Source organism: Dermacentor silvarum, chromosome 8 (assembly GCF_013339745.2).
Source record: "Dermacentor silvarum isolate Dsil-2018 chromosome 8, BIME_Dsil_1.4, whole genome shotgun sequence".
Classification (NCBI taxonomy): Eukaryota; Metazoa; Arthropoda; class Arachnida; order Ixodida; family Ixodidae; genus Dermacentor; species Dermacentor silvarum.
The window spans coordinates 17,216,207-17,238,253 of NC_051161.1; the positions used below are offsets into that span (position 1 = coordinate 17,216,207).

A 22,047-nucleotide genomic window follows, 5' to 3' on the forward strand; every position below is an offset into this window, starting at 1 on the left:
AAACTGCTACATTGTTCTCACTAGTGTTAGGCTGCTAAACACGAGGTCGCGGGATCGAATCCTGGCCATAGCAGCCGCATTTCGATGAAGGTTAAATGTGAAAACACCCGTGTGCTTATATTTAGGTGCACGTTAAAGAACCCCAGATGGTTCAAATTATTCCAGAGCCCCCACTACGACGTGCCTCATAATCAGATCGTGGTTTTGGCACGTAAAACCCCATAATTTTAATTTACATTTCTCTCACACATTCACACATTGTTCACACATGGGCCGTCCAGCAGGCCCACGAAGCGGCCGCCAGGTATTCCCTGTCGGTCCCTACGTGGGAGACGCCCACTACGCCCTAAGCGCGTCCTGCAGGACCCAAATAAAGTTTGTCCAGTCCAGTCCAGTCTCACACATTCTACGCTGCAGAAATAATTTAAATAGATGTGACATATTGCACTGTACACATGTCATAACATCATAACAAAATTTCGAAAGCAAGCTTCTTCACAGTGCTACATGCTGCCATGCATACTGCAAGTCTGTAGTGAGCCCTTCTTTCAAAATTTGAACGTGAAGAATAACATTAATTTATTGACCAGGCTGCTTCAGATTTTTGGTTATATTCGAAATTTTGGTATACTAACCGCCTAGACATTGTGCAAGTGCAACTTGCGTAAACTGCAGAAAAAAAGAAAGAGAGAGAGTGATAGATCCTTGCAACAGTTAGGTTGTGTCGAAATTCCTAACATTGTTTTATTTCTGAACGTTACAGTGTGCTTACTGATTGCGAGTTGCTTTTCAGATACATGAACCTTGTAGAAAACCTGCCGACATACGGTATTCATTTTTATGAAGTTAAAGTAAGTTTTGCAACTTCTCCCTCTTTATGGCTGTTGGCTTTTGGAAGTGACCACTCATGGCAACGCCTGTTTCACCTTTGTGGCATAGGACAAGGGAGGCATTCCTTGGTGGGTTGGCCTCAGCTATAAAGGGGTCAGTCAATACGACTATAATGACAAGAAAACACCACGAAGGGTAAGTTGTAGCAATAGTGTCACAAATTCTGATTTTAAAAATTTATCTTTACTTATTTATAGATATATTTTTGCAGTGCCTTCTGCATTTCCTTGTGCCTGTGTTTACTGGTTCCTATATGCGTGCACTTTTTCCCCACAGTTCTTTCAGTGGAAACTTCTGGAGAACCTTTATTTTCGGGACAAGAAATTCTCCATAGAAGTTCACAACCCCAGAAGGTAGGTCCTGGTCCTGTGTACTTTGTTGTGGAAAAATGTTGTGCCAATAGAATCATTGCCAATTTTTTTATTGTCCATTAGTGTCACTGATATGTGCTGCTGAGAGAGACAGATAAATTTTTTTTTTTTTACAAATGGCTCTTTGTCTGAGCTGTTGGCGCTGGTACTGCGGTGTCATATGCTGCTTTGGAGATTAATGTACCCTTACAAAATGCATGTGTTACGAGTAGCGGGAATACACTTATTTTCGCCACAACATTCCAAGCTTATTCCTTGAATCAAGCAACCTTGTGTAGCTGTTGCAATTTCCTCCTGGATGACAAGTCAGTGTTGTTTAAGACCATGGTTCAAAGGATGGTTTGGCTCATCGCCTGTTCCTGTACGATTGCAGGAGTGGGTTGTTGTGCAAGTTCTTTCGAGTGGGCTGGCAAACTGCCCTATTTGGCTGACCATCCGCCCCATATTTTGACCCCTTCTATTTTCCTTGTAGAGTGGTCCATGCCCTGAGCAGTTTCAATGTGTACGAGGATGTGATAGAGGCACCCCCCGAAGGGTTCGATCCCTTGGCTGATGCCATTAGCGATTCCACAACCCAGTAAGTGCTCTCGTCCCTCTGTTACCTCGCTTTGACTTCCCTAATTTCCCCTTTTGTGTCAGGAGGTGGGTAGAAGGATTCCTCTGCTGTGTCAGGCAGCGCACTATTAACCCTTTGAATGCTGGGTGTTTAGAAGCTTCAGTGCACGGCGCTCCTGTTGTTTGTTAAGCCTTGACTCCCATAGTTCCCCTTTAGTCGCTTTTGTGGGAGGAGTAGAGTGGAAGGATTTGTTTGGGTTTATTGGCCAGCAGAATCGCAATTTGACAGCTGGGCCGGCTGGGCCTTTGAGGAGTTTCTGCGTGCCGCTTGCTAATCCCTTTTTTTCTTTTCTTTTCTGTGCTTTGAATGCAAATTTTGTGGCACTAACAAGTTACTGAGCTTGGTGCGGATTGGCAAGCTTATTTACAATATCATGCTTGACTCTGTGTAACAAATTATTTACCTGAATGTTTACTTGAATTTCTTCACCTTAAAGCTTTCACCATTACCTAAAATTTCTATCTCATTTTTGACCATTCTTTTTCTTGCGTGGTGGTAGGTGAGGAGGTGGAGGGCCAACGGCAGAATCTCATGACTTTTTCGCACTTCTTTAGTTTCTCGAGAATTCATTTCCGCTATCACTGTACGAAATTCATTAAGAATTTCTGAATTTTGGCATTACTCAGGAGCCACATTTGCATCCTGCATTTGTGCACATCAAATAGACAAGCATTTAAATAGCAGAAGCTGTATAAAAAGAACTAACAATAAAAAGTGTCACTTGTCATCTGTGCATGGAAGCACCAAGTAACTGGAATTCATACAACTCTTCATTATATGGTGAGGCCTTTTGATTTTTTTCTTCTTGAAACTGGGTGACATTGTGAACTAGCAGGAGTCAGCGCAAAGTGAATACTCAAGCACTGCAATAAGGTGTGCACAAGGGCTTATGTTTCAGCAATACTGTTATGACACTCAAATGGTTAAGTTATTCCTGTTTTAATTCTGATTGCCCTCCTACCCTAGTGTATCCCCTTTACTACCTTTGTATGTTTTTCAATTTCCTCCCTATTAACTTGCCACTTTTTTTTTATAATGTAAGTTTAACAATTTAAGCAGTTTGCTGGTTTGTGGCGCGTGTAATTAGCTATTTCAATGACTAACTTAGAGCTTGGAAGGGGACTTTTGCTGCAGAATTAGTTTGGTTATTCAAGAATACAGCCAATTTGGCTGCCTGCAGACATATCACCCTTTATCACACAATTGCGCACATGTCTAAATAGTCTTAGACATGGATGTCCTATAATAGGATGTCGAAAGGTGGCCAGGTATGTTATGTTGCTGTACATTGTTTTTTTAAATCTATGGCCTTGCAAAATTTTTTAGCCTCAGTGGTCAGGTTTCATGCCAAGCACCTGGCGACAAGGGGTAGGAAATAAACACATAAAGTGTTTAAATGATTGTCAGTGTGTGAGAATTCGGTTTTGCACACTTCACATGTGTGTCAGTGCACATCCTCGTCACATTATGGTGCATTATACTAGTGAGCAAAGAATGGAAAGTAGATTTTCTTTTCCTTACACTAGAAACCTAGGAACGGCAGGTGTAACTTAACATTTACTTGCCTGCCCATTTTGTTTACTTATAAGACTCTGTCCTGTTTCTTTTTGCTAATGTTATGTCTTGCAGTTGTACTCCACTGTGAAACAAAAAAGCACCATATTGTTTTATTTATTCATACGAAAGTGTATCGATCCGTTGTCAGGCACATCATCAAAGCCCTGACCTGGAAGTTTGCAGAATATTATAGTAAAAGTGTTACCTAACAATGAAGTTTTATGTCTTTACACAATAAGGAATAGAAGTGTTCTCCTGATACTGTGAATGTAACATCCAGTGATCTCTGCTAAGCTTTGCACATGTGAGCTGCCTTATTGGGCAGTTCGTCCTGATCAAATGATTTTAAAAACAATACCATTACACTTCGACATAAGTAAATAAATACTGGACATTTTGTTTTCCAATAGCATTGGTGTCTTCCGTTTGTTTTTATTTCGTTTCTATTTCTAGAGTGTCTGTAAGCAGGAGAACTTTTGGGCCTGGAAATGTGACGGTGGTTGTCTGGTTTGCGGCTACGCCTGCCCTGACCAAGAGCATTTGGTCGATGGCCATAGCCCAGCATCAGTTCTACTTGGACAACAATGTTGGCAAGGTAAGATGACGCGCATATTTCCGAGCGAAAAAGATTAATAGCTTTGCTTGTCATGCGGTAAATGTGTCAATATGTTGAGTTTTCAAGCATTTTTCCAATTATAGTATATCCATCCTGCCAAGCATACTGCACTGCCAAGTCCACAGCTTGCAGTTGCTTGCGAGATTTATTCAGTTTATTTGAGGACTTCCACCTACACAATCTTGCCTGTGAAAGAAAAGTCAAGTATTGACCTCTTCAAGTAAAGGTTTGCAGTACTGGGCACTGCTTATTCTACAATTTCTTTACTACTCCTGTCTGTAATGTCTCCTAAACCAATGTGCTATTGAAGTAAGCAAATTAATTCTGCTCTTTTTGCACCGCTTAAGTCAGTTGTAGCTTACTGCTCATTGTTCATAGCAGGAAAAAAGAGAAAAAAGTATGGCAGTTGCATTAGAAGAAATTATGCCATGCCCAATGGTAACTATCTGGCAAAACGGCACTGCAAGGCAGTGGTCTACTGTATTATTGTACAGCTAGATGTGCTTCTGTACAGCGGTGCTAAAGCTCTATTATCTTTGCAGCTCTGCTTAGGTTTCTCAAATTCAAGGTTAATATTGACTGCACTTTTCTTCACTTACAGAGGAAGATTGAAGACCTAAGTTGCCTGGAAAAGTTTGCTGCCGAGCTGTCCAAAAGCTCCCAGTCTTTATCATCGGCCAGCACAGGATCCAACCTGAGCAGAAGCGCGAGCTGCCATAGTCTTCCTGCCATCAAAATTGAAGGTACTTGTAACTTTTGTTGGACATCTTTTGCTCACATGTTTTACACAGTGACAGTGTCACATAAGAGTTTAGGACTGGGAAACAATTTCTGCCGTCAACAGCTGCATCGCAGTTCTGCTTAAGTGGTTCTCTCTCTCTCTATCTTTTTTTTTTTCCAACTTGGCTATAGTAGTTGTGTCGTTAACAAGATGTCTCCCAGGAACAGAAATTTAGAGCCCATCACTTCAATAAATATTAGAGATCTTTTTTAGCACAGCCGTATAATATGGAGTTGTGACAATGCATTGCATTGGCTGAGCATGTGCATGTGGGCTGTACCACTTGTATTCGGTGCACTGTTTGCCTAGATTGCTAGAAATTTCTTTCGTGGCGTCTGTGGTTCCCAGACTATTGATGTGCCTGTACGTGTATGCTCACTTTCATTAAAATTGCTCTTGGGACTTGTTACTTTAGATTTGCCCATTGGTGTCTTTTTAAGATAATCTTTGCTACCATGATACTGTTTGCAGAATCGAACATATAATCCAGCTTTGTGGTGATGAGGATGCTAGGTGAAAAGAAAGAATCTTAGGCTATGATACTTCATTGCTACTTTTAGTGCTTTATGTCCATTTTGTGTGCTGAAGTTATGTTTTTTGGCATTCTGCACATAAGCCCCTGAATCAACTGCAGAGGTAGTGGATGATAGACAGCTCTGTGGTGCGGCCTGAGGACAGGCATACGGACATGTTGAAAACTGAAAGAACCCATAACTTAAGCAATTACCAAAATGATTCAGTGAGTCAACTTTTCATTATTTTCTGTACTATCTGCTGCCACAGACCAGACAGACCACCAGAAGGTGAACGAAGAGGCCGAACGGGCAAAGCAGGAGATGCTGACAGCGCTGAAGGCTCGCAAGGAGGCCTTGGAGGAGGCACTGCGGAAGAAGATTGAGGAGCTGAAGTCTGTCTGCCTCAAGGAGGGTGAAGTGACAGGCGAACTGCCTCCAGAGATGCCCCTAGAGCCTGGGGAGCCTCCTCCGCAGGTGCGTCGGCGTGTCGGCACAGCCTTCATCCTTGATGACCAGCTGCTGTCCAATGCGAAGAGCAAGGTGGGTGTCGCGCCGTGAGCTCAGATCTTCACCAACGCAGATATTGTTGGTAAAGGTACAAGTGTGTGCTGCAAAAAAGAAGATGCCCATCTGAACAAGAGTTGCGTGGTGCATTGTTTGTTCTGGCTCTTGTGTAGCAAGCATAGCAGTCTGTAGAGAGCTCTCTCAAGCAGTGCACCTCTGAGAAGCCGAATGCCTGGCCGAGGGGCTGCTTGTACCTGTCTCACATACCCGTCCGTGGGTGTCCGGCTACTTACTGAGCCCTAGGCTTTGACCATATTGTGAAGGACATGAGCTGTGGTTTTATGTGCAATGGTTTGATTCTGCAAGGAGACGTAGGTGCATTGTCAGCATCTGCCTGTTCCTGAGTGTGAAGCTAGCACACAAGGAAACAATCACTCACATTCTTTACAATATAGACATGGCCTGAAGATAGGTATCTTTGTTGCAGCGCACGCACTGATGGCATGGATGGTTAGCAGCAAACACCATGAACGTTTCTGTTGGCTACATGCTCCTGTGTTGCAGTGAACATGTACAGTAATGATTTCAGAAATCATTTCTTAACGAAATTTGATGTACAGTCAAACCTAGCTGTATGAAAGTAGCATCCAAAGTAAAATGTCCTTGTTATGCCTAATAGTCGGTACAAGTTTAGGTGCAAAATTTAGCATCAACTGAAACGAGAAATATATACATAGCATTGATGGGGATCATTGTTGCGTGACATAATTACACATACATGAATGGATGTAAAATTTTGAAGACTGAAAGTGCACACCATAACGATAATAGGCACTGAGAAATGAGTGCCACGAAGAAAGAGCACAGTGCGAGTTCCTATAGCTTGGAGAGGATGTAGGTCGAGTACTACTACAAGTATTCATTTATATTCAGTGAATTACTGGAGGAAGTTCATTGGCCTGTGTTCTAGAGCCGCCACTTTTCTGGCACTTTTTGACTCGACAAGGTGAAGGACTGCCCCGCAATGTTCTGTTTCACCTTTATTCCAGGAGGAGACACTAAGCTCACTGGAGCTGGAGTATGAGCTGCAGAACAAGATAACAAGTGCTGCTCTGAGGTTGGCCAGTGACATGAGTGCAGACAGGAGTCTGAGGAGACAGCGAAAGTTGTGCTATCAGCAGGCGCACGAAAAGGCATGTTGAGGCAATTACTGCTGTTTCACATGTTGTGCTCACATAAATAGTCTGGCTGTCTCGTCCGGCAATGGTGACATGTGCTCATCACCAGTTTTCATCGCCTGTTTATTTATAGCTCAAGCAGGTTGAAGAAAAACTGGGAACGCTAAAAAAGCAGAAGAATCGTGGTACACTCAAACCTGTGCAGCAGTCTGACGATGGTCAGTATGCTTTTTTCTTCTTAATCTGTTGCTTGCTTGTTACTTGTTAAGGGGGACGTGGCTTTGAAAATCAACTTCCTGATTTCTCCATGGATTTTGATGTAAATTGGCACAAATGTTTAGAATGTCTCCCTGATACTTCCATAAAAGTTTCAGAGTGATACCTTGAGAACATTTTATTGAGCAGAATTTTTCTCTCTTGAACTTTCTGGAGGGCCTGGGGAGCTTAAAAAACATGATGGAAGGCTCGTTGAGTATTGACTGCATAGCTCAATGCGTGCTGAAGGTCGTGACAGTCTTACATTTTTTTTTTCGCAACACAAATTTTTTAGATAGTCATTTTTCAAGTTACCTTCGCACCAAGCACACTTTCAGGGTGAACGAATAGCCATGCCATAAATTTATAAAAAGTCAAGATAAAAATGCGAGACTGTCTCGACCTGCACTGTAGTCCAAGGAACGTGACAAAAAAAACAGAATCAAAATAGGCTAAACGATAACGAAGAAATCAGCTCCAGAAACTGAGCAGAAAGGCGAAAAAAACAGTTCTGAGAAAACGGCTCTCAAAGTTTCACCTTCTCTTCAGTTCTCTAAAACGCACGAAATTTGTAATCTTTGATGTGTTTTGTGATGTGGGGCTTCTTGGACATGTGGCCTCTGGTCTGCTGCGCCTTCGTTCTGCCTTTTTCATGTTTTTATGGCATTCTTTACTGCTGCTCTACAAAGAGCATGGTGCCTGGGTTTCAAACCAAGTGAGGTGCAGAACTATGTGGGCATAGATATACAGTAGTTCTAGCGTTGTACCTGCAGACTGCCTCATTGATAGCAGCCTCTAGTGCAGTCAGTGAGGCATTGTTTTCTTTTGGTAGAATCGACAATGTTACTGAATGAAGGCTCTCAGCAGCCTTCTGAATCATCATCCATTGACAATGGCTATGGAGGTTATGAGAGCCACTGATAGATAGGCAGCAATGCAGCTGCTAGGTGCTTTCTAGCCTGTACTTTTGTATCATGCCTCACTTCTGCAGCCAGGTGTCTGTGCCAGCCCAAGTGGCCTAGTGAACAGAGCTCATGATGAGGTTCTCTTTATGAATTAAAGGGGTGGTATGATAGGTATTGTTACGAGATATCGTGGCATTACGATAATAGAGTCGGCGCGCGATGTACCAAGTCGCGGGTCCGAGGTGCCGATGTGCGAAATGCCTCGTCGCGGGTCCGCGGAATAGACGCTCGACGAGCTTAGTCGCGCAGTCCGAGGTGCCGATACGCGAAATGCCTGGTCGCGGGTCCAAACGCTCGGTAAGCTCAATCGCGCAGTCCGAGGTGCCGACGCGCGAAATGCCTAGCCGCGGGTCCGAGGAATAGACGCTCGAGGTGTCGACACTCCATGAGCGATGTGCCGACACGCGAAATGCCTAGCCGCGGGCTCGAGGAGTCGACGCTCGAGGTGCCGACGCGCGAAGTGCCTAGCCGCGGGTCCGAGAAGTCGACACTCGATGAGCGATGTGCCGACGCGCGAAACGCGCGAAATGCCTAGCCGCGGGCTCGAGGAGTCGATGCTCGATTAGCTTAGTCGCACAGTCCGAGGTGCCGACGCGCGAAATGCCTAGCCGCGGGCTCGAGGAGTCAACGCTCGCGGTGCCGACGCGCGAAGTGCGTAGCCGCGGGTCCGAGGAGTCAACGCTCGATTTGCTTAGTCGCGCAGTCGGAGGCGCCAACGCACGAAATGCTTAGGCAAGGACCCGAGAAGTCCGCGCGCGATGTGCTTCATCGCCGAGTCGGAGACGCCTACGCGCGAAAGGCTTATCCGCGTGTCCGAGCATTCCGTGCCCGAAGCTCGGTCGCGAAGTCCGCGTCACCGATGCTCGGAATGCTTAGCCACGGGTCTGAGACGTCCACAAAAAGCGGAATCGGCCACGCTACTGCGATGTCCGCGTAGCGCCCGCTTTAACACTCGTCGAGATTACGGAAACTGTCCGAAGCTCGCGAGGAGACCGCAACAAGCGGAGCAGACGACGCCATCACGGAGCGAGCACCGGACCAATGGCGAACCGCGCTGGAGTCACGTGGCGGGCGCGGCCAATCGGTGGCTCCGGCACGACCTTCAATCATTTGCTTTTTGTGTGCTTGTTTCTGTATGGAGGAGATAGCTGAAGCGGCAGATTTGAAGACGGAGAAATGGACTTTCCAACGAAACCAAGATGGCGGCGCTCGGCTGCGCCGTTCCGGAGATATCGTGGCTTGAAAAACGCAGTTTTTTTCGCGATTTCTGTGAAATTTTTCGGCACTTTGGCTGATACAACAATTTATTTAGAGCACTTCTACTTGGTTTTCAGTGATGATATTTCGGAATCAGATAGAATAAGAGTTACAGAAACTGAAAATGTGATTTTCAAAAAATCGATTTTTTAGCCATTTTTCGCGATGCGAAAGCCGCGTCCCCCCTTAAGTACTCAGTGGTTGCATTATAGTAATTCTTTACTTGGCAAGAGTTGTACTACCATGAAAATATTGCAACCTCCATTATGTGACGCTTAAGTACAGTTTTCTCTCTTCCAGAACCAAGTGAGGACAACATCAGCCAAAGCACAGTGGGCAGTGGTAAGCATTAGTTGCATGCAAATGGTTTAGAAATTTTGAAGCACACCTAGAATCTGTGCTCTTAATTGTAGGCATTTATCAAAATCAATCCAAATCATTTCCCTTACTGGTATTTATCTGAGCTGTGCAAAGCGGAAACTTTATTAACTAAGACTGTCTTTTCTTTCTTCTCAGACACTCCATTTAGAGGAAGCAGCAATACATCAGATGTCAGCCCCACAGCCTCGCCGAAGCTGAGCAGCTATGGCGGCCTCTTAACAGAGGTAAAGTAATTGCTGCCTTTGTATGGAAACATTACAATCTTGGCAGGGTTTTTCTCTTTATTGAATCACCCATGGTGGCTTTGTGGCTGTGAAACTGCTGCTGCACAGGGTTGCTGTTTCAAATCTGAACTGTGGTGGCTGCATTCTGATGAAGACCGAACGCAGAAAGGCTCGTGTAATATCAAGTTGCTCATGTACTGTTTGACTTTTACATGTCAAACCCCAACAGTAATTTCTGTTTTCATGCGGTATTGGGGACAGTATTGTCCCTTTTGGCCTGCTACGTGACCTGATGAAACCGTGAGATTCTCGCACCTTGCAAACGAGATTGACAGATGATAGCCGAGCTGGCCACTGACTGTTTATTTAGGTGTAAACAACCATTCATTAAAATATGGTAAGCAATGACAGTTCTTGACGGTGGCTGGCAATGTTTTCAAGGGCTGGTCGAGGTTTTAGATGAAACATGGTACCTGCTATGGCAACACTCATATGAATGCACACATAGACATGCTGCAATATTCACATTGAGAGGCCTCTTGAAACCGATGATTTGACATCACATCTGGTCTGCTAGTAAATTCAGGTTGCAAGGTAAAGGACTCAAACCAAAAGGTGTTGTTATTAAGTATTAGACTTTTTGGCTTCTGCAGAGAAGCTGGAGCACCTAATACTTATTAACAACACTTTTTGGTAGGTGTCCTTTCTTTTTTTGTGACATTGAGGGCCTCTTATAGGTTACCAGTTGCAAAGGTGAGGATTTCGATGGATTTTCTTGCTGAGCTCAGTGAGACCATGCTTAGAGGCCTGTTAACACCTAAATAATGCAAAGTTCCTGTTACCTGTGAAATTGGGCCGAAATGATTACAATCTTCCTTTCTTTTTAAATTTTATATTTGGTTGTAGCTTGTATATGTGAATCTTATTCACACCTTGTGCAAGACCTAGGAATTTTCGTGGCCATAATGTTGTGTATCATTAGCCCATATGTTAAGCCTGCCACAGTAGTTGAGCAGCTGTGATATTCCGCTACTGAGCTTGTGGGGCCTTGATCTCGAGGTGTTGCAGCCATGTTTGATCTGGAGCAGAACAAAGTAACACCAGTTTACTGTAGTTTATATGTATACTTGAAATAACTCTGTCACCTTATTGCTTGAATACACCACGACACAGAACAAAAATGCACCAAAAGATTGGAATGGTGCTGTAGTTTCATGTTGTATTCAAGTAAAAATTAATCTGCCAGGTTAATCGAAATATATCTGTTTCACTAATTTCTGCTGTATGCTATATGAATATTTTGTCACATGTTAGTCACCTGAACCCTTCTTCCACTCTCCCGTGATAAAGAAGCACATTGTAATACTAGACTGCCTTGCAACCCTTTGCAGAAACGTGGCCACCTTCCTACAGTCAGCTCGGTGCCCGCTGACATGCGGCTTTCGCCTTCACTGGCCTCTGTGTCTGCACCAGCTAGCCCCTGCAAACATCGGGCGGCTCCTGGCAGGACTGCGTCCCCTGGTGCAGTCTGGACCGGCTATGGCTCTGGCTACGCCCCCAGCAACATCTACCAGACGAGAACCGCATACCGCCGCCAGCAATACCCAACGCTCACCAGCTCGGGTTCAGCAGGCTCCAGTCCAGTGCCACTCAAGTCTCCATACAGAGACAGGTACCATCGCCCAATGTATCCCGAAATGTGCCGCATCTGCACGAGTCAGAAGCCAGTTTTATTTTTCTGTGATTTTCAGCCTAAATACTATATTTACTCTTGTAAGGCCTTCATTTTTAGATTTTTTGAATGGGTGTGGGCCTTACACAAGACAGGTTGTTAATGGCTATACTCAGGCCTTTGACCAGTGCTCTGACTACTATGCAAAATAATGAAATCACTGGCAGCCAACTATGAACACTTTTAATTAATCATCCTCATTGCTTCCGCTGCCCTCACTCTTTGACATTCTCGTCTCATCAGCGCCCTTCCAAAGCTGGTCGTCCGACATACCGTCCATACTGTTTGAGATTCCCATTACTGGGAAGTTCTTGACGACAGTATTGTCCATACTGTTTGAGATTCCCATTACTGGGAAGTTCTTGACGACAGTATTGAATGAAACCACACGGGATGTGTTCAGTATTCACGTGCGCATTCTTTGCAGTGATGCCCTCTATGCACCCAAAAGCACGATGCAGGTACACAACGAGCTACAGTATAGTTGATAATGTTAAAGCGTGCTGTATGCAGTATAGTTGATACTGTTAAAGCGTGCTGTATGTATGCTGCGGGATTGCACAAATATATAGCGAGATTTCTTTTCTCTTGTGCAGGTTTGAGTCGGGCGTGAGCTTGGAAGGGAGCAATCTTTATAGTGTGCCAACACAAAGGACCAGCCAGGCGTTTGACAGCCAAGATGATCTCGTGACAAGCAGTCCTACAGAACCCCAGGACCTGGGGTTGGTGTCCAGGCATAATAGCCTGGAAGGCAACCGACGGCATCACCGTCGTGTTGCTGGCACTTCATTGCAGCCAGTGTCCCCCACCAAACGCGACTCAGCAACACCTCCCAAATCGACTGCTCCAGTCTGGACTGGTCCTCCGTTCACCCCTCCCGTCTGTCCACCGGGACAGTGTGCACCAGTGCAGTATTCTTCGGGGCAGTGTGCACCATTACAGTGTGCTCCAGGGCAGTGTGCTCCAGCGCAGTGCGCTCCAGGGCAGTGCGCTCCAGGGCAGTGTGCACCAGGGCAGTGTGCACCAGGGCAGTGTGCACCAGGGCAGTGTGCACCAGGGCAGTGTGCACCAGGGCAGTGTGCACCAGTACAGTGTGCTCCAGGGCAATGTGCAACAGTGCAGTGTGCAACAGTGCAGTTTACTCCTGGCCAATGTGCACCAATGCAGTGTACTCCTGGGCACTGTACACCGATGCAGTTTACTCCAGGGCAGTCTGCACCAGCTCAATGCTCTCCAGCTCACTACATGCCAGGTCAGTGTGCACCAATGCAGTGTCCACCGATGGAGAGAGTTGAAGGCCACCCCCGCCTCCCACCACACATTCAGCAGCAGTATCGCACAGCATCGCCACTGCAGCAACGGCGGACTATCTCCGGCTCACTGTCCTACCCTGAAAGCTTTCCGCCGCCACCAAGCCCCATAGTCGGTGGAAACCACCACCCCGGCAAGTCTCACTCGTACCATGAAAACATGGTGCGGCACATTGACGATTGCGGAGTGCCTGTATTTGTTCCTGTGGACAGCAATGGAAGGTTACGCTACCAAGAAGCAGTGCACCGTCCCATCGAGCCTGGTCCTGTGTACCACAAGCCACCAATGTCGCCGGCCCTCATTCAACACCACCTTGCCCACCGAAAGAAGCTGCAGGAGGCGTGCGGTGACAATTTCCCGGGCAGGCCATTGTCTAGCATGTCTGCCGCCAACTACCCAGCATTTCAGCGGGTTCATCCAGACCCTTACCACAGTCAGCCCACCAGCCCAACTGGCTATAGTGCAGCTCACAGTGTGAAGCTAGAGACGCTACAAGAGGGACACAGTGGCTCTTACAGCAACCACACTGCATCGGTGACCGTGTCTTCCTCGAGGGCATTTGCTTCCGTCACTCAGTCGTATAGTACTGAAACCCTGAAGCATCGTGCCAAGGACTGGGTGGAGACGTCTCTGGACTCCCCTCTTCCGGCAAGGAAGCCATCAAAACAACAGGAGCCACCTCCTTCATCACCTTCTCACATCTCAGTGTTGTCGTCAGGGAGCGAAAGCTTGCCTGAGGTGGTCCAGGGTCCTGCAGTCACGTTGTCCCGTCAGAACAGCTGTCGAGAGGGCAGAGTGACGGTCGAAAGCCCGCAGCTTGAAAGGGACAAGATTTGTTCTCCAGTGCCTCAGCCAAGCCCCAAGACAATGCCAGGTGTCGAGCTGAACATTGTCACTGTGGGGCACTTTCAGCCCTATTGGGAAGAGACTAAGCCTTATGAGATCTCGGACTTCTACAAGTACAGCACAAAGCATCGTAAACCGTCGGGAAGCCAAGACTCGACAAGAAGCCCGAGTCAGTCTGGCAACTCGAGTGGCCTCGTGTCTCCGGTGCAGATGTCTCCTCTTGCTGCTGATAATTTGTCCAGGGAGCGGGATGAACAGCTACCCGCTCATTCCTCACTTGCTGAACACATGAAGATGGTGGAAAGGAGTCCTCCAGATGGAATGGCGTAAGTACACAGCCAGCTAACACTGTATCAGTTGTAATCCCATTGTCATTATAGAGGCAGTGCACTTGTTGGGACAAACACAAAATCACAAGAACACGAGCACTGAACTCGTGATTGTATGATTTAGTGTTTGGCCATGTCTAAACAAGTGTGCTGCTTTTAGATAGATAACGGCCAACCAATTAGGCCACCAATACTGTATGCACATGTGTAAGGGCCATACTTTTTTTGTTTTGCAATTTTGACTAGGTGCGGCCCTTACACTGGGGCGGAGTCATGTTGGTCGAATGTTTATGACCGCACATAATCCTCAGGATTCCTGTGTACCAAAAGAGTGAAAAATGTTGTTTTCATAATGCGTTACTTGTTCATGCATGCACATCATGTGCTGGGTGCCCATCTAGTAATCGCCACTGTTGCCCCTGCGCAGGCTTGGGTTGGTAGCACACTTATGAATACAGTCATCCCCCACACCACCCATAATTACCACCACCATTAGCAGCAGATATGTCTGACTTAAAGCTTTTTACAGCAATGTTCGAAGATACTGTAGTCCACACACTCAGAATCAGAGGAGACAAGCTGCAACAATGCTCTTTTGTTCACCCTTTTGATTTGCCAATCTTATCTCCTTTAATTTTATGCTGCCAAGTTGGGGGTCTGACTCTTACACGATTCCAGCCCTTACACGAGTGTATACAATATCTCTCGGGTAATTCCATTGCCATTTTGGGATCTACACAGGATCTATTATTAAGATACGTAAGACATATTACGTATTAAGATACGTGAGACATATTATTAAGATACGTAAGATGTTATGATAGTTGTAGCTAGGACAGTCTTGACACATGGGATTTTTTTTTTTCTTTGGGGGGGGGGGGGGGGGGAAGCAAAACTTGTTCACCAATCAAATAATTGTGCATGGTGAAAAAGTCTGTAATATTCTGCTCTGGAGTGAGAAGGTCTTAAGTGGTTCATTTGCAACATCACACAGCTGTAGCATGCAATGTTTGCTAATAATGTACTTTAATTATGAATTAATGTTGTTTGTTTTGTGTCTGAAATGATTTTATTTTTTGATAGTTGAACTGTATCATTGTTTGAGGCATTAGAGTGAAGTAAGTATCTTCCATCACTGCATATCGTGCAAATTCAGTATAGATCACATGTTTGAAATGTTCTGGTTCCTATTGAAAGAGATTTGTGCTTGAAAGGTGTTTGTGCTTGTTTTGCAGTGCTGTTGAGGAACCACATACAAGCCGTAGTGCAGACAGCAGTTTGAACCTGGACAGATCATCAGTTGCAGATGCCTTCCATGAGGAAATGATTGCGTGGTATGAGGACCAAGACTCTGGCAATAAAGCAACACTTGTGTGAACGGAATTGCGCATAGATAATTGCGCATAGATAATTCAGGTGAGCTGAATGCATGACCTGCAAATGTGATTTAATTTGAGTTGTAGGTACTTCAGAACTCTGTTATCATTAGCTGTTCTAATTCTGTTGATTCCTGTTTCATGAGTTCATAGCAGATCTATTGGCACTACTTTGCATTTTAATGGTATGTACAATGAAAATCTTTTTACACAAAAAGGTGAAGTTAGAATGCACCTTACTTTTTCTTTCGTGGCAGCTGCTGAGGATGTCTATTGAACTCTTATCTCTATATTGCCAAGGTTTTGAAATTAGACTTGACCTAATTAAGTTGGTCAGTGCACGTAAGTTTGCTGAGTGTGATGAATTTATTTGTTCAGTCTTGGTACACGCTTGAAAGCATTGAAAGAAGTCGTCTTGACGACACTTGATTAGCTTACTTTTTGCCTTTCTTCAGCTTCCTTTCAAAACTGTGCATGTTGTCATAGAAAGACCACAAGTAATTATGTAATCTAGTCCTGTTACCATGTGTCTTGCAAGTTACGTTTTGTCAGTGTTATTCTTTTGTCTTTTTTTTTGCTTGCTTGCAGGTGCTATAGAACAAGGAAATATTCATCATTATATAACTGGACCTTGCAAGGGAGAGTTTTATAGAAGACAATGTACATAATTGTTTTTAATTGTGTTCTGCAAAGTATTTATTGCCAGCATCATCATTTTATACAAATAAATTTTATATTCTTTTTAAATGCTTTCCATTGTGTGTGCGTTTTTATGTGCAAAGAATGTTCAGATGAATGTTAGCAATAAGAAATCAAGGACTGAGATATGAATGGACACTAAAGAGAAATTATGAGTTGAGCTGTATTAGTAAATTATCCTTCTACAACATATACCGTAAAAACGCCACTCTTATCATGACAAGAGGCTTGGTAATCTAGAAAAGAGACAAAAACAAAAGATTGGTGGCGATGCTGCCTTGAACTTCATGCACCAGTATTTTGACCCACAAAGCAGTGCCATTGAGCGCATCTGTGTTTTGCTTTATCAAACGATAAATTGTGACATGATACCTGTATATTATTGTCAGTATATGGGTATCTTTAAAGTGCACAGACCTGCTAATAGAAGACAGACAGACAGACAAAGAACTTTTATTCAGGTCCTGAGAAACTGCGTTTGGACGCCCCCTTTCAGGGGGAGTCGGTAGCAGTCGCGTGCATGATATTAACAGCGGAGCTGTTTAAGCCGACCGTCAGTCCGTAACGCGTTAACAAAAAACCTCGCTGAATGATGATGTCACCTGCGTTGCCTAGCAACCACCTGCCACAGCTGTGCCTCGCTTCTCCTAGCTCTGGCAATGCTCCTTCACCGCCGCGCCGACGTCACTGCGTGTTGCATAGCACAGCTTGCATAGCGCAGCTTGCAACACCGACACCGCGTTCCATTGCGTACACCACGTTCCACGGCATTACAATGTCGACACCGCGATCCAGCAGACCCGCTCCGTCAATGCGGTCGCCTAGCAATCACTTACCCAGCTTCGCCCAGCCATGTCATTGCTTCGCGCCGCAATTGTTGGTTTGCTTAGTCATGACAACACTTTGTGAAGCTTGGCCATGACGTCACACTGATTATAAATATCATGTTGCCGCAATGGCAACACACACAATTCTCGTAGACTTCGCACTGAGTAAATGTAACATGGGACAGCCGAAGAAGTACAAGACTCCCGAAGAAGGAAGCTGCTCAGCTGGAAGCTCGTCGTGCCGCCAGTCGAGAAGGAATGCGGCGATTGCATGCTCATCCGGAGTATCATCCGGAGCTTAGCAAAACTTAGCCGAGCCTAGCGAAACTGAAAAAAACTAGGTGATCACCAGCTCCGCTGTTTCTCCAGCCTTGCACAACTTAGTGCAAGCTGCACAAATTTTTTCAACAAGTCCATTATAGAGGTGTAACACCTAACTTGTGGCAACATGTCAGCTGTTGCATTTGAACATCAGCAAAAACATTCATTCGAAATGAATAACTGATGAATGAATGAATTGTTGTTGGGAGCCAAATAAGGTGCTTACTAGCTGAAAACAAAACTTTGTTCACCTTCGCTGCTGGGGTTCCAACTCTTGTTCCTAAGGCAATGCACACTTGCGAGCTAGATGCGCTAACCACCGCGCCATCGTGCAACATTTGCGCCGAGTAATTTGTGCCGGGTTTTGAGCGCCACACAGACTCGGAGTGGTGGCGTCTGTGCATTTATTTCAATGGCCACACCAGGCAATACTGTAGTAGACAAGAACAACATTGTGCACAGCACAAAGAAGTTGTTTTTGAGTACAGTTTTTATGGCAAAAGCCTGCTGCTGTCGCAGTAAACGAGGATCTGTCAATTTGTTTTTTTTTGTTTTTTTTTCATTTGAGGTAAGCAGATTTTCTGGATCATAAAGCGAGATTGGGAGGATAGACTGGGCGTGCTAGTTGACAAGCTAAGGATGTCCTGGGTTTACCTAAAGTCACTCCACCCACGTGCCACCACTGCATTTGCTAAGTAGTGCCAACTTTTAATGTGCGCCGCCATTTCCTGATTTGTTGCCCACACTTGTTCTGCTTCCACAATTTCTGCTTCCTGGGTTTCCGTTTCTGGTAGTTTTAGTTCTGGGATTTTCACTTCCTGAATTTCCCCTTTCACTGCTGTTGCATGTTTACACCTCTACACAGCAGTTGCAGACAACCGATGACGTCACTTATGCCTGGAAACAGAAGCTGAAATGATGTAAGCAGGGTCACTTCACACTCGGGCTGTAGTGGTTAATTTTCACTTATGCGTATGCATAATGCTTCTGGGACAGATTCAGGACTTGAAGGAGTCGTGCTTGTGGCTTGCGGAAGATAGTATAGACAAATCTATTCGTCGGCCTGCTTACCCAAAAAGCCTAAACATCATAACACATTGAAGTACGGTAAAAGAACTTGTTCACCTTTATTTCTGACCACGGAGACTACATTCGTACAAAATAAAAACGAAATGAAATGTCATTTGGGTAACTATTAGAATTGTAATTATTGCTGAACTATCCGCAACTGAAATCTCGCACAAGCATATCAAAAATACAAATACAGGACTTTGCATAAGAGTTTACTGCACTTAAAGTAGAATTTTGAGATATTAAACTCCGCATATAAAAATTGTACATTTGGCTTTGTGGCATTAAAGGGACAATGGAGAGCAATGAGAAAGACTGCTTTGGTCTCTAGTGGTCGGTTGGTCTGTTTGAAGTCTTTCCGCAATTGTTCAGTAAGAAAATAATTGTTATTGATAGAAAAAAATCAAGGCCAACCTTCTCTTTTCAAATATTGATTTCAAGCTACTGTTGATGATGGTGTAGAGACATTAAAAATTTTATGGCATAATTGTGCATCAGTGTCATTCTTGCATAGAAAGACTTTTGAAATTGTGCCAGGTTTAGTTGTCTCCTTATAATGTGGCATAATCATTTTGTTTTTCTTTTTACGAAAGACTACCATTGGCCAGGTGTTGACTGAACCGATGACATCGTAATGAGCTGTTTTTGCACAAATTTATAAAGTGGAATTGTCACCAATCTTCAGGTTGTCCTTTCTGGCATGTCAAGTGTCCGCTGAAAGGAAACTAGCTTACTTGTGTTTACAGGGGTGTGATCTACCAATCTAGCTTATTATTTATCTTGAAGGGCATTCTCAAAATATCTTACTTTTAATGTGTCTTGTAATCCAGCTACGTCTCCGGACTATTGAATCAGTAGAGGGTGGCCATTTGGCAAAACAGGCTGTTAATTCTCTTCTCTCTTTGTACATAGTCCTGCACTGATGTCTGCAGCCTGAGCATTGGAGTTCACCTGCATTAAAACTGTTTGGCAATTTAGCAACCAGTATGACAGTGACAGTGCTTCTTTCATTGAGAATTTGACAACAGAAATGGTATTTGCAGTGCCAACACAGCCTTGCCAGTGCTAAGTTGTGTTTCTGTGTAGCACTAGCCAGGGATCTGGGAATGGGACAAAGCACTACATTCTCGAGCCAGCAAGACCATCCCCATACTTGTGGGACAAGTCACATGTAGATCAGGATGTCTGTTGCTGGTGTTACAGATGTTTTCACTGCACAGATCATGATCATTGCTTAATTTTACTTCACTTTTGTAGTCATTCTGTTGTTTGATTTGTTTGACTTGTGTTTTTCATGAATCTTTATAAAGAGCTGGGCTGGTACCACCTGGTCATTCTCTACAGAAACTTATGCTCCAACGAGAACATCTGTCCAGTAGTCATTCTCATTTTGTGCATCGCAAGCCGGAAGCAGCAAAAAGCGGTGGAGATTTGAAAAGTTACGGGTAAGGGCATACGAACTTTGATGCAGTGTTCTGAAACATTAAAAAAAAAATGCTTCAGGGTGCTAAAAGATAGCCTAAGTACACATGGCAACGTGATTGTATATCTCGCCAAGACCCAAGATAGATAGAAAGAGAGAGAATCGAAAAACACCAATCATGTAAGCTCAACCATGCAAGGATTACGGGGAAAAAATGGCTTAGGTATGACAAGAAAAATATTTGGTCACCTTGTTTAGCATGACAATTTACTGGCTCAAGTACTGGGTCATTTTGCCGCCTCCTTGATGTCAACTTAATGTAGGTCAAGTTGTACTTTATTTTGTCTCATGATGTTCACAACTCACTTTTGGTCAGGTTTGCCTCCTTATCTACTTGCACATTGTACACAGTGCCTATACAGTTGAACCTCAATATAATGAACCCGGATACAACAAAGTAAGTTTGAAATGTTTCTCACCGATATTAATGGGTAATGAAAATATGCTTATAATGAATATCTGGTATATCGAAGGCATTTTCGTGTCAGGTGCTACTTCAGTGTACTCGAGATTCAACTGTATCCAATTCTCACCTTTTGTCACTTGCACATTGTTTCATGAGAGCTTTTGTTCTGTTGCATAAGGAAAGAAATGCACAATGGGTTTTTGTATGCTCTTCTTTATTGATCATTCACATAGTATATATTTCCCTTTCAACATAAATATGGAAGAGATCATAACAAATGCCACATTTTTTCTGTCATGTAAGTGAACAAACTCATAGAACGCAAGGATACTGCATTTGGAAATGGAAACTATGCATTCCTTTGTTTTCACAGAAGTGAATTACACTGTTATAAGCATACACAAGAAAATTATTTTAGTTACTATGTAGTAAGCTCTGAATCCCTTTAATGACAGATTTCTGGCCAAAAATTATGCAAGAACAATTAATTTTTTTTTCAATTCTAATAAGGCCAACTGCAAGACAACATTTGACAAAGGTCCTGTCATAAACTATATTGATTTCATTTGCCATAAACCAAGATATAGCCAGTCACTTGCAACAAGATGTGCTGCATGCTTGGCCTTCAGGAACTAAAACTCAACCATGAGCACGCTTACTAAACCAGAAGCTGCTCTTAATACATAATTTTACTGCCATCTACAGCTCTCATAGAAAGTTTTCAGAGCTGCCCTGTTTGTATACAACTACACTTCAGGTTGATGGCCAAGCCTTGCTCATCCGTAACCCGCACATGTACAAAATTTGGTCGCTAAACTCTACATGTTGAGGTAAACGGTTCCATGTGCAAAGGGCGTCTTTTTTTTTGTACCACAGTTCAGTCATCAAGATGTACAGTACAGTCCACTTTTAAAGAGAAAGAAGTGTTTATATTTGGCTAATAACTACAGATGAAATACCGCACAAAGGCATGAAGAGTTCTTTCATTAACTTTTTGCGGTCATCAACGTTGACCTGCTTTCTGGTCGTTTTTCATGCGTTTTGAATTCTGTGCAGAAAGAGCACTTCTTGTAACAATATGTGATTTTTTCAGAAAATTGTATTTATTCTGGGGACCTTTGCACAGTGTGGTCTGCAGCCAGCATCACCACAGGGACTATTCTATCTTGGGCCTTTATTATCGCTTTTTTTCTTGAGTGCTCTCATCCAAGGATGTTTGCTGGTTATCTAAAGGCAGAATATATTCCTTTTCAGTGCTGAAATGATCTTTGGATTCGCTGAACTCATGCACGCTCTTGCCGTAAAATGCTTTTGAAGAAAGCATCGCTATCCTCTGGGCGCTCTGCACTACAAAAAGCATGAATTCCTTCAAGTGTGTTGGCCTCGTACACACACACGCGAAGTACAATTATCAATAGTTGAAAAAAAAGTTCACGAAATGTGCTGCAACAAATACAAAAAAAACAAAAAAAAACAGCACATGCGCATGTCGGGCGCTTCCAGACATCTGACCAGAACCAATATTTTCGCATGTT

At 44.0% G+C, this 22,047-nt stretch overlaps 1 protein-coding gene across 6 annotated transcripts in view; it reads left to right on the top strand.

The window, feature by feature from the left end:
* Window positions 1-16,457, top strand: part of LOC119460698 (uncharacterized) — a 92,867-nt gene extending 76,410 nt beyond the window's left edge. For 5 of the 6 annotated variants that reach the window (XM_049672677.1, XM_049672673.1, XM_049672676.1 and 2 more), the window contains exons 9-23: window positions 794-851; window positions 940-1,026; window positions 1,168-1,244; window positions 1,735-1,839; window positions 3,889-4,030; window positions 4,653-4,794; window positions 5,616-5,887; window positions 6,901-7,044; window positions 7,163-7,247; window positions 9,807-9,848; window positions 10,023-10,111; window positions 11,503-11,783; window positions 12,440-14,326; window positions 15,565-15,745; window positions 16,294-16,457. In XM_049672677.1, the coding sequence (XP_049528634.1) occupies window positions 794-851; window positions 940-1,026; window positions 1,168-1,244; window positions 1,735-1,839; window positions 3,889-4,030; window positions 4,653-4,794; window positions 5,616-5,887; window positions 6,901-7,044; window positions 7,163-7,247; window positions 9,807-9,848; window positions 10,023-10,111; window positions 11,503-11,783; window positions 12,440-14,326; window positions 15,565-15,706 (3,553 nt within the window). In that variant the 3' untranslated portion in view covers window positions 15,707-15,745; window positions 16,294-16,457. The remainder of the gene's footprint in view (window positions 1-793; window positions 852-939; window positions 1,027-1,167; window positions 1,245-1,734; window positions 1,840-3,888; window positions 4,031-4,652; window positions 4,795-5,615; window positions 5,888-6,900; window positions 7,045-7,162; window positions 7,248-9,806; window positions 9,849-10,022; window positions 10,112-11,502; window positions 11,784-12,439; window positions 14,327-15,564; window positions 15,746-16,293) is intronic. The other variant, XM_049672674.1, reaches the window with a different exon arrangement.
* The last annotated feature ends 5,590 nt before the right edge of the window (window positions 16,458-22,047 follow it).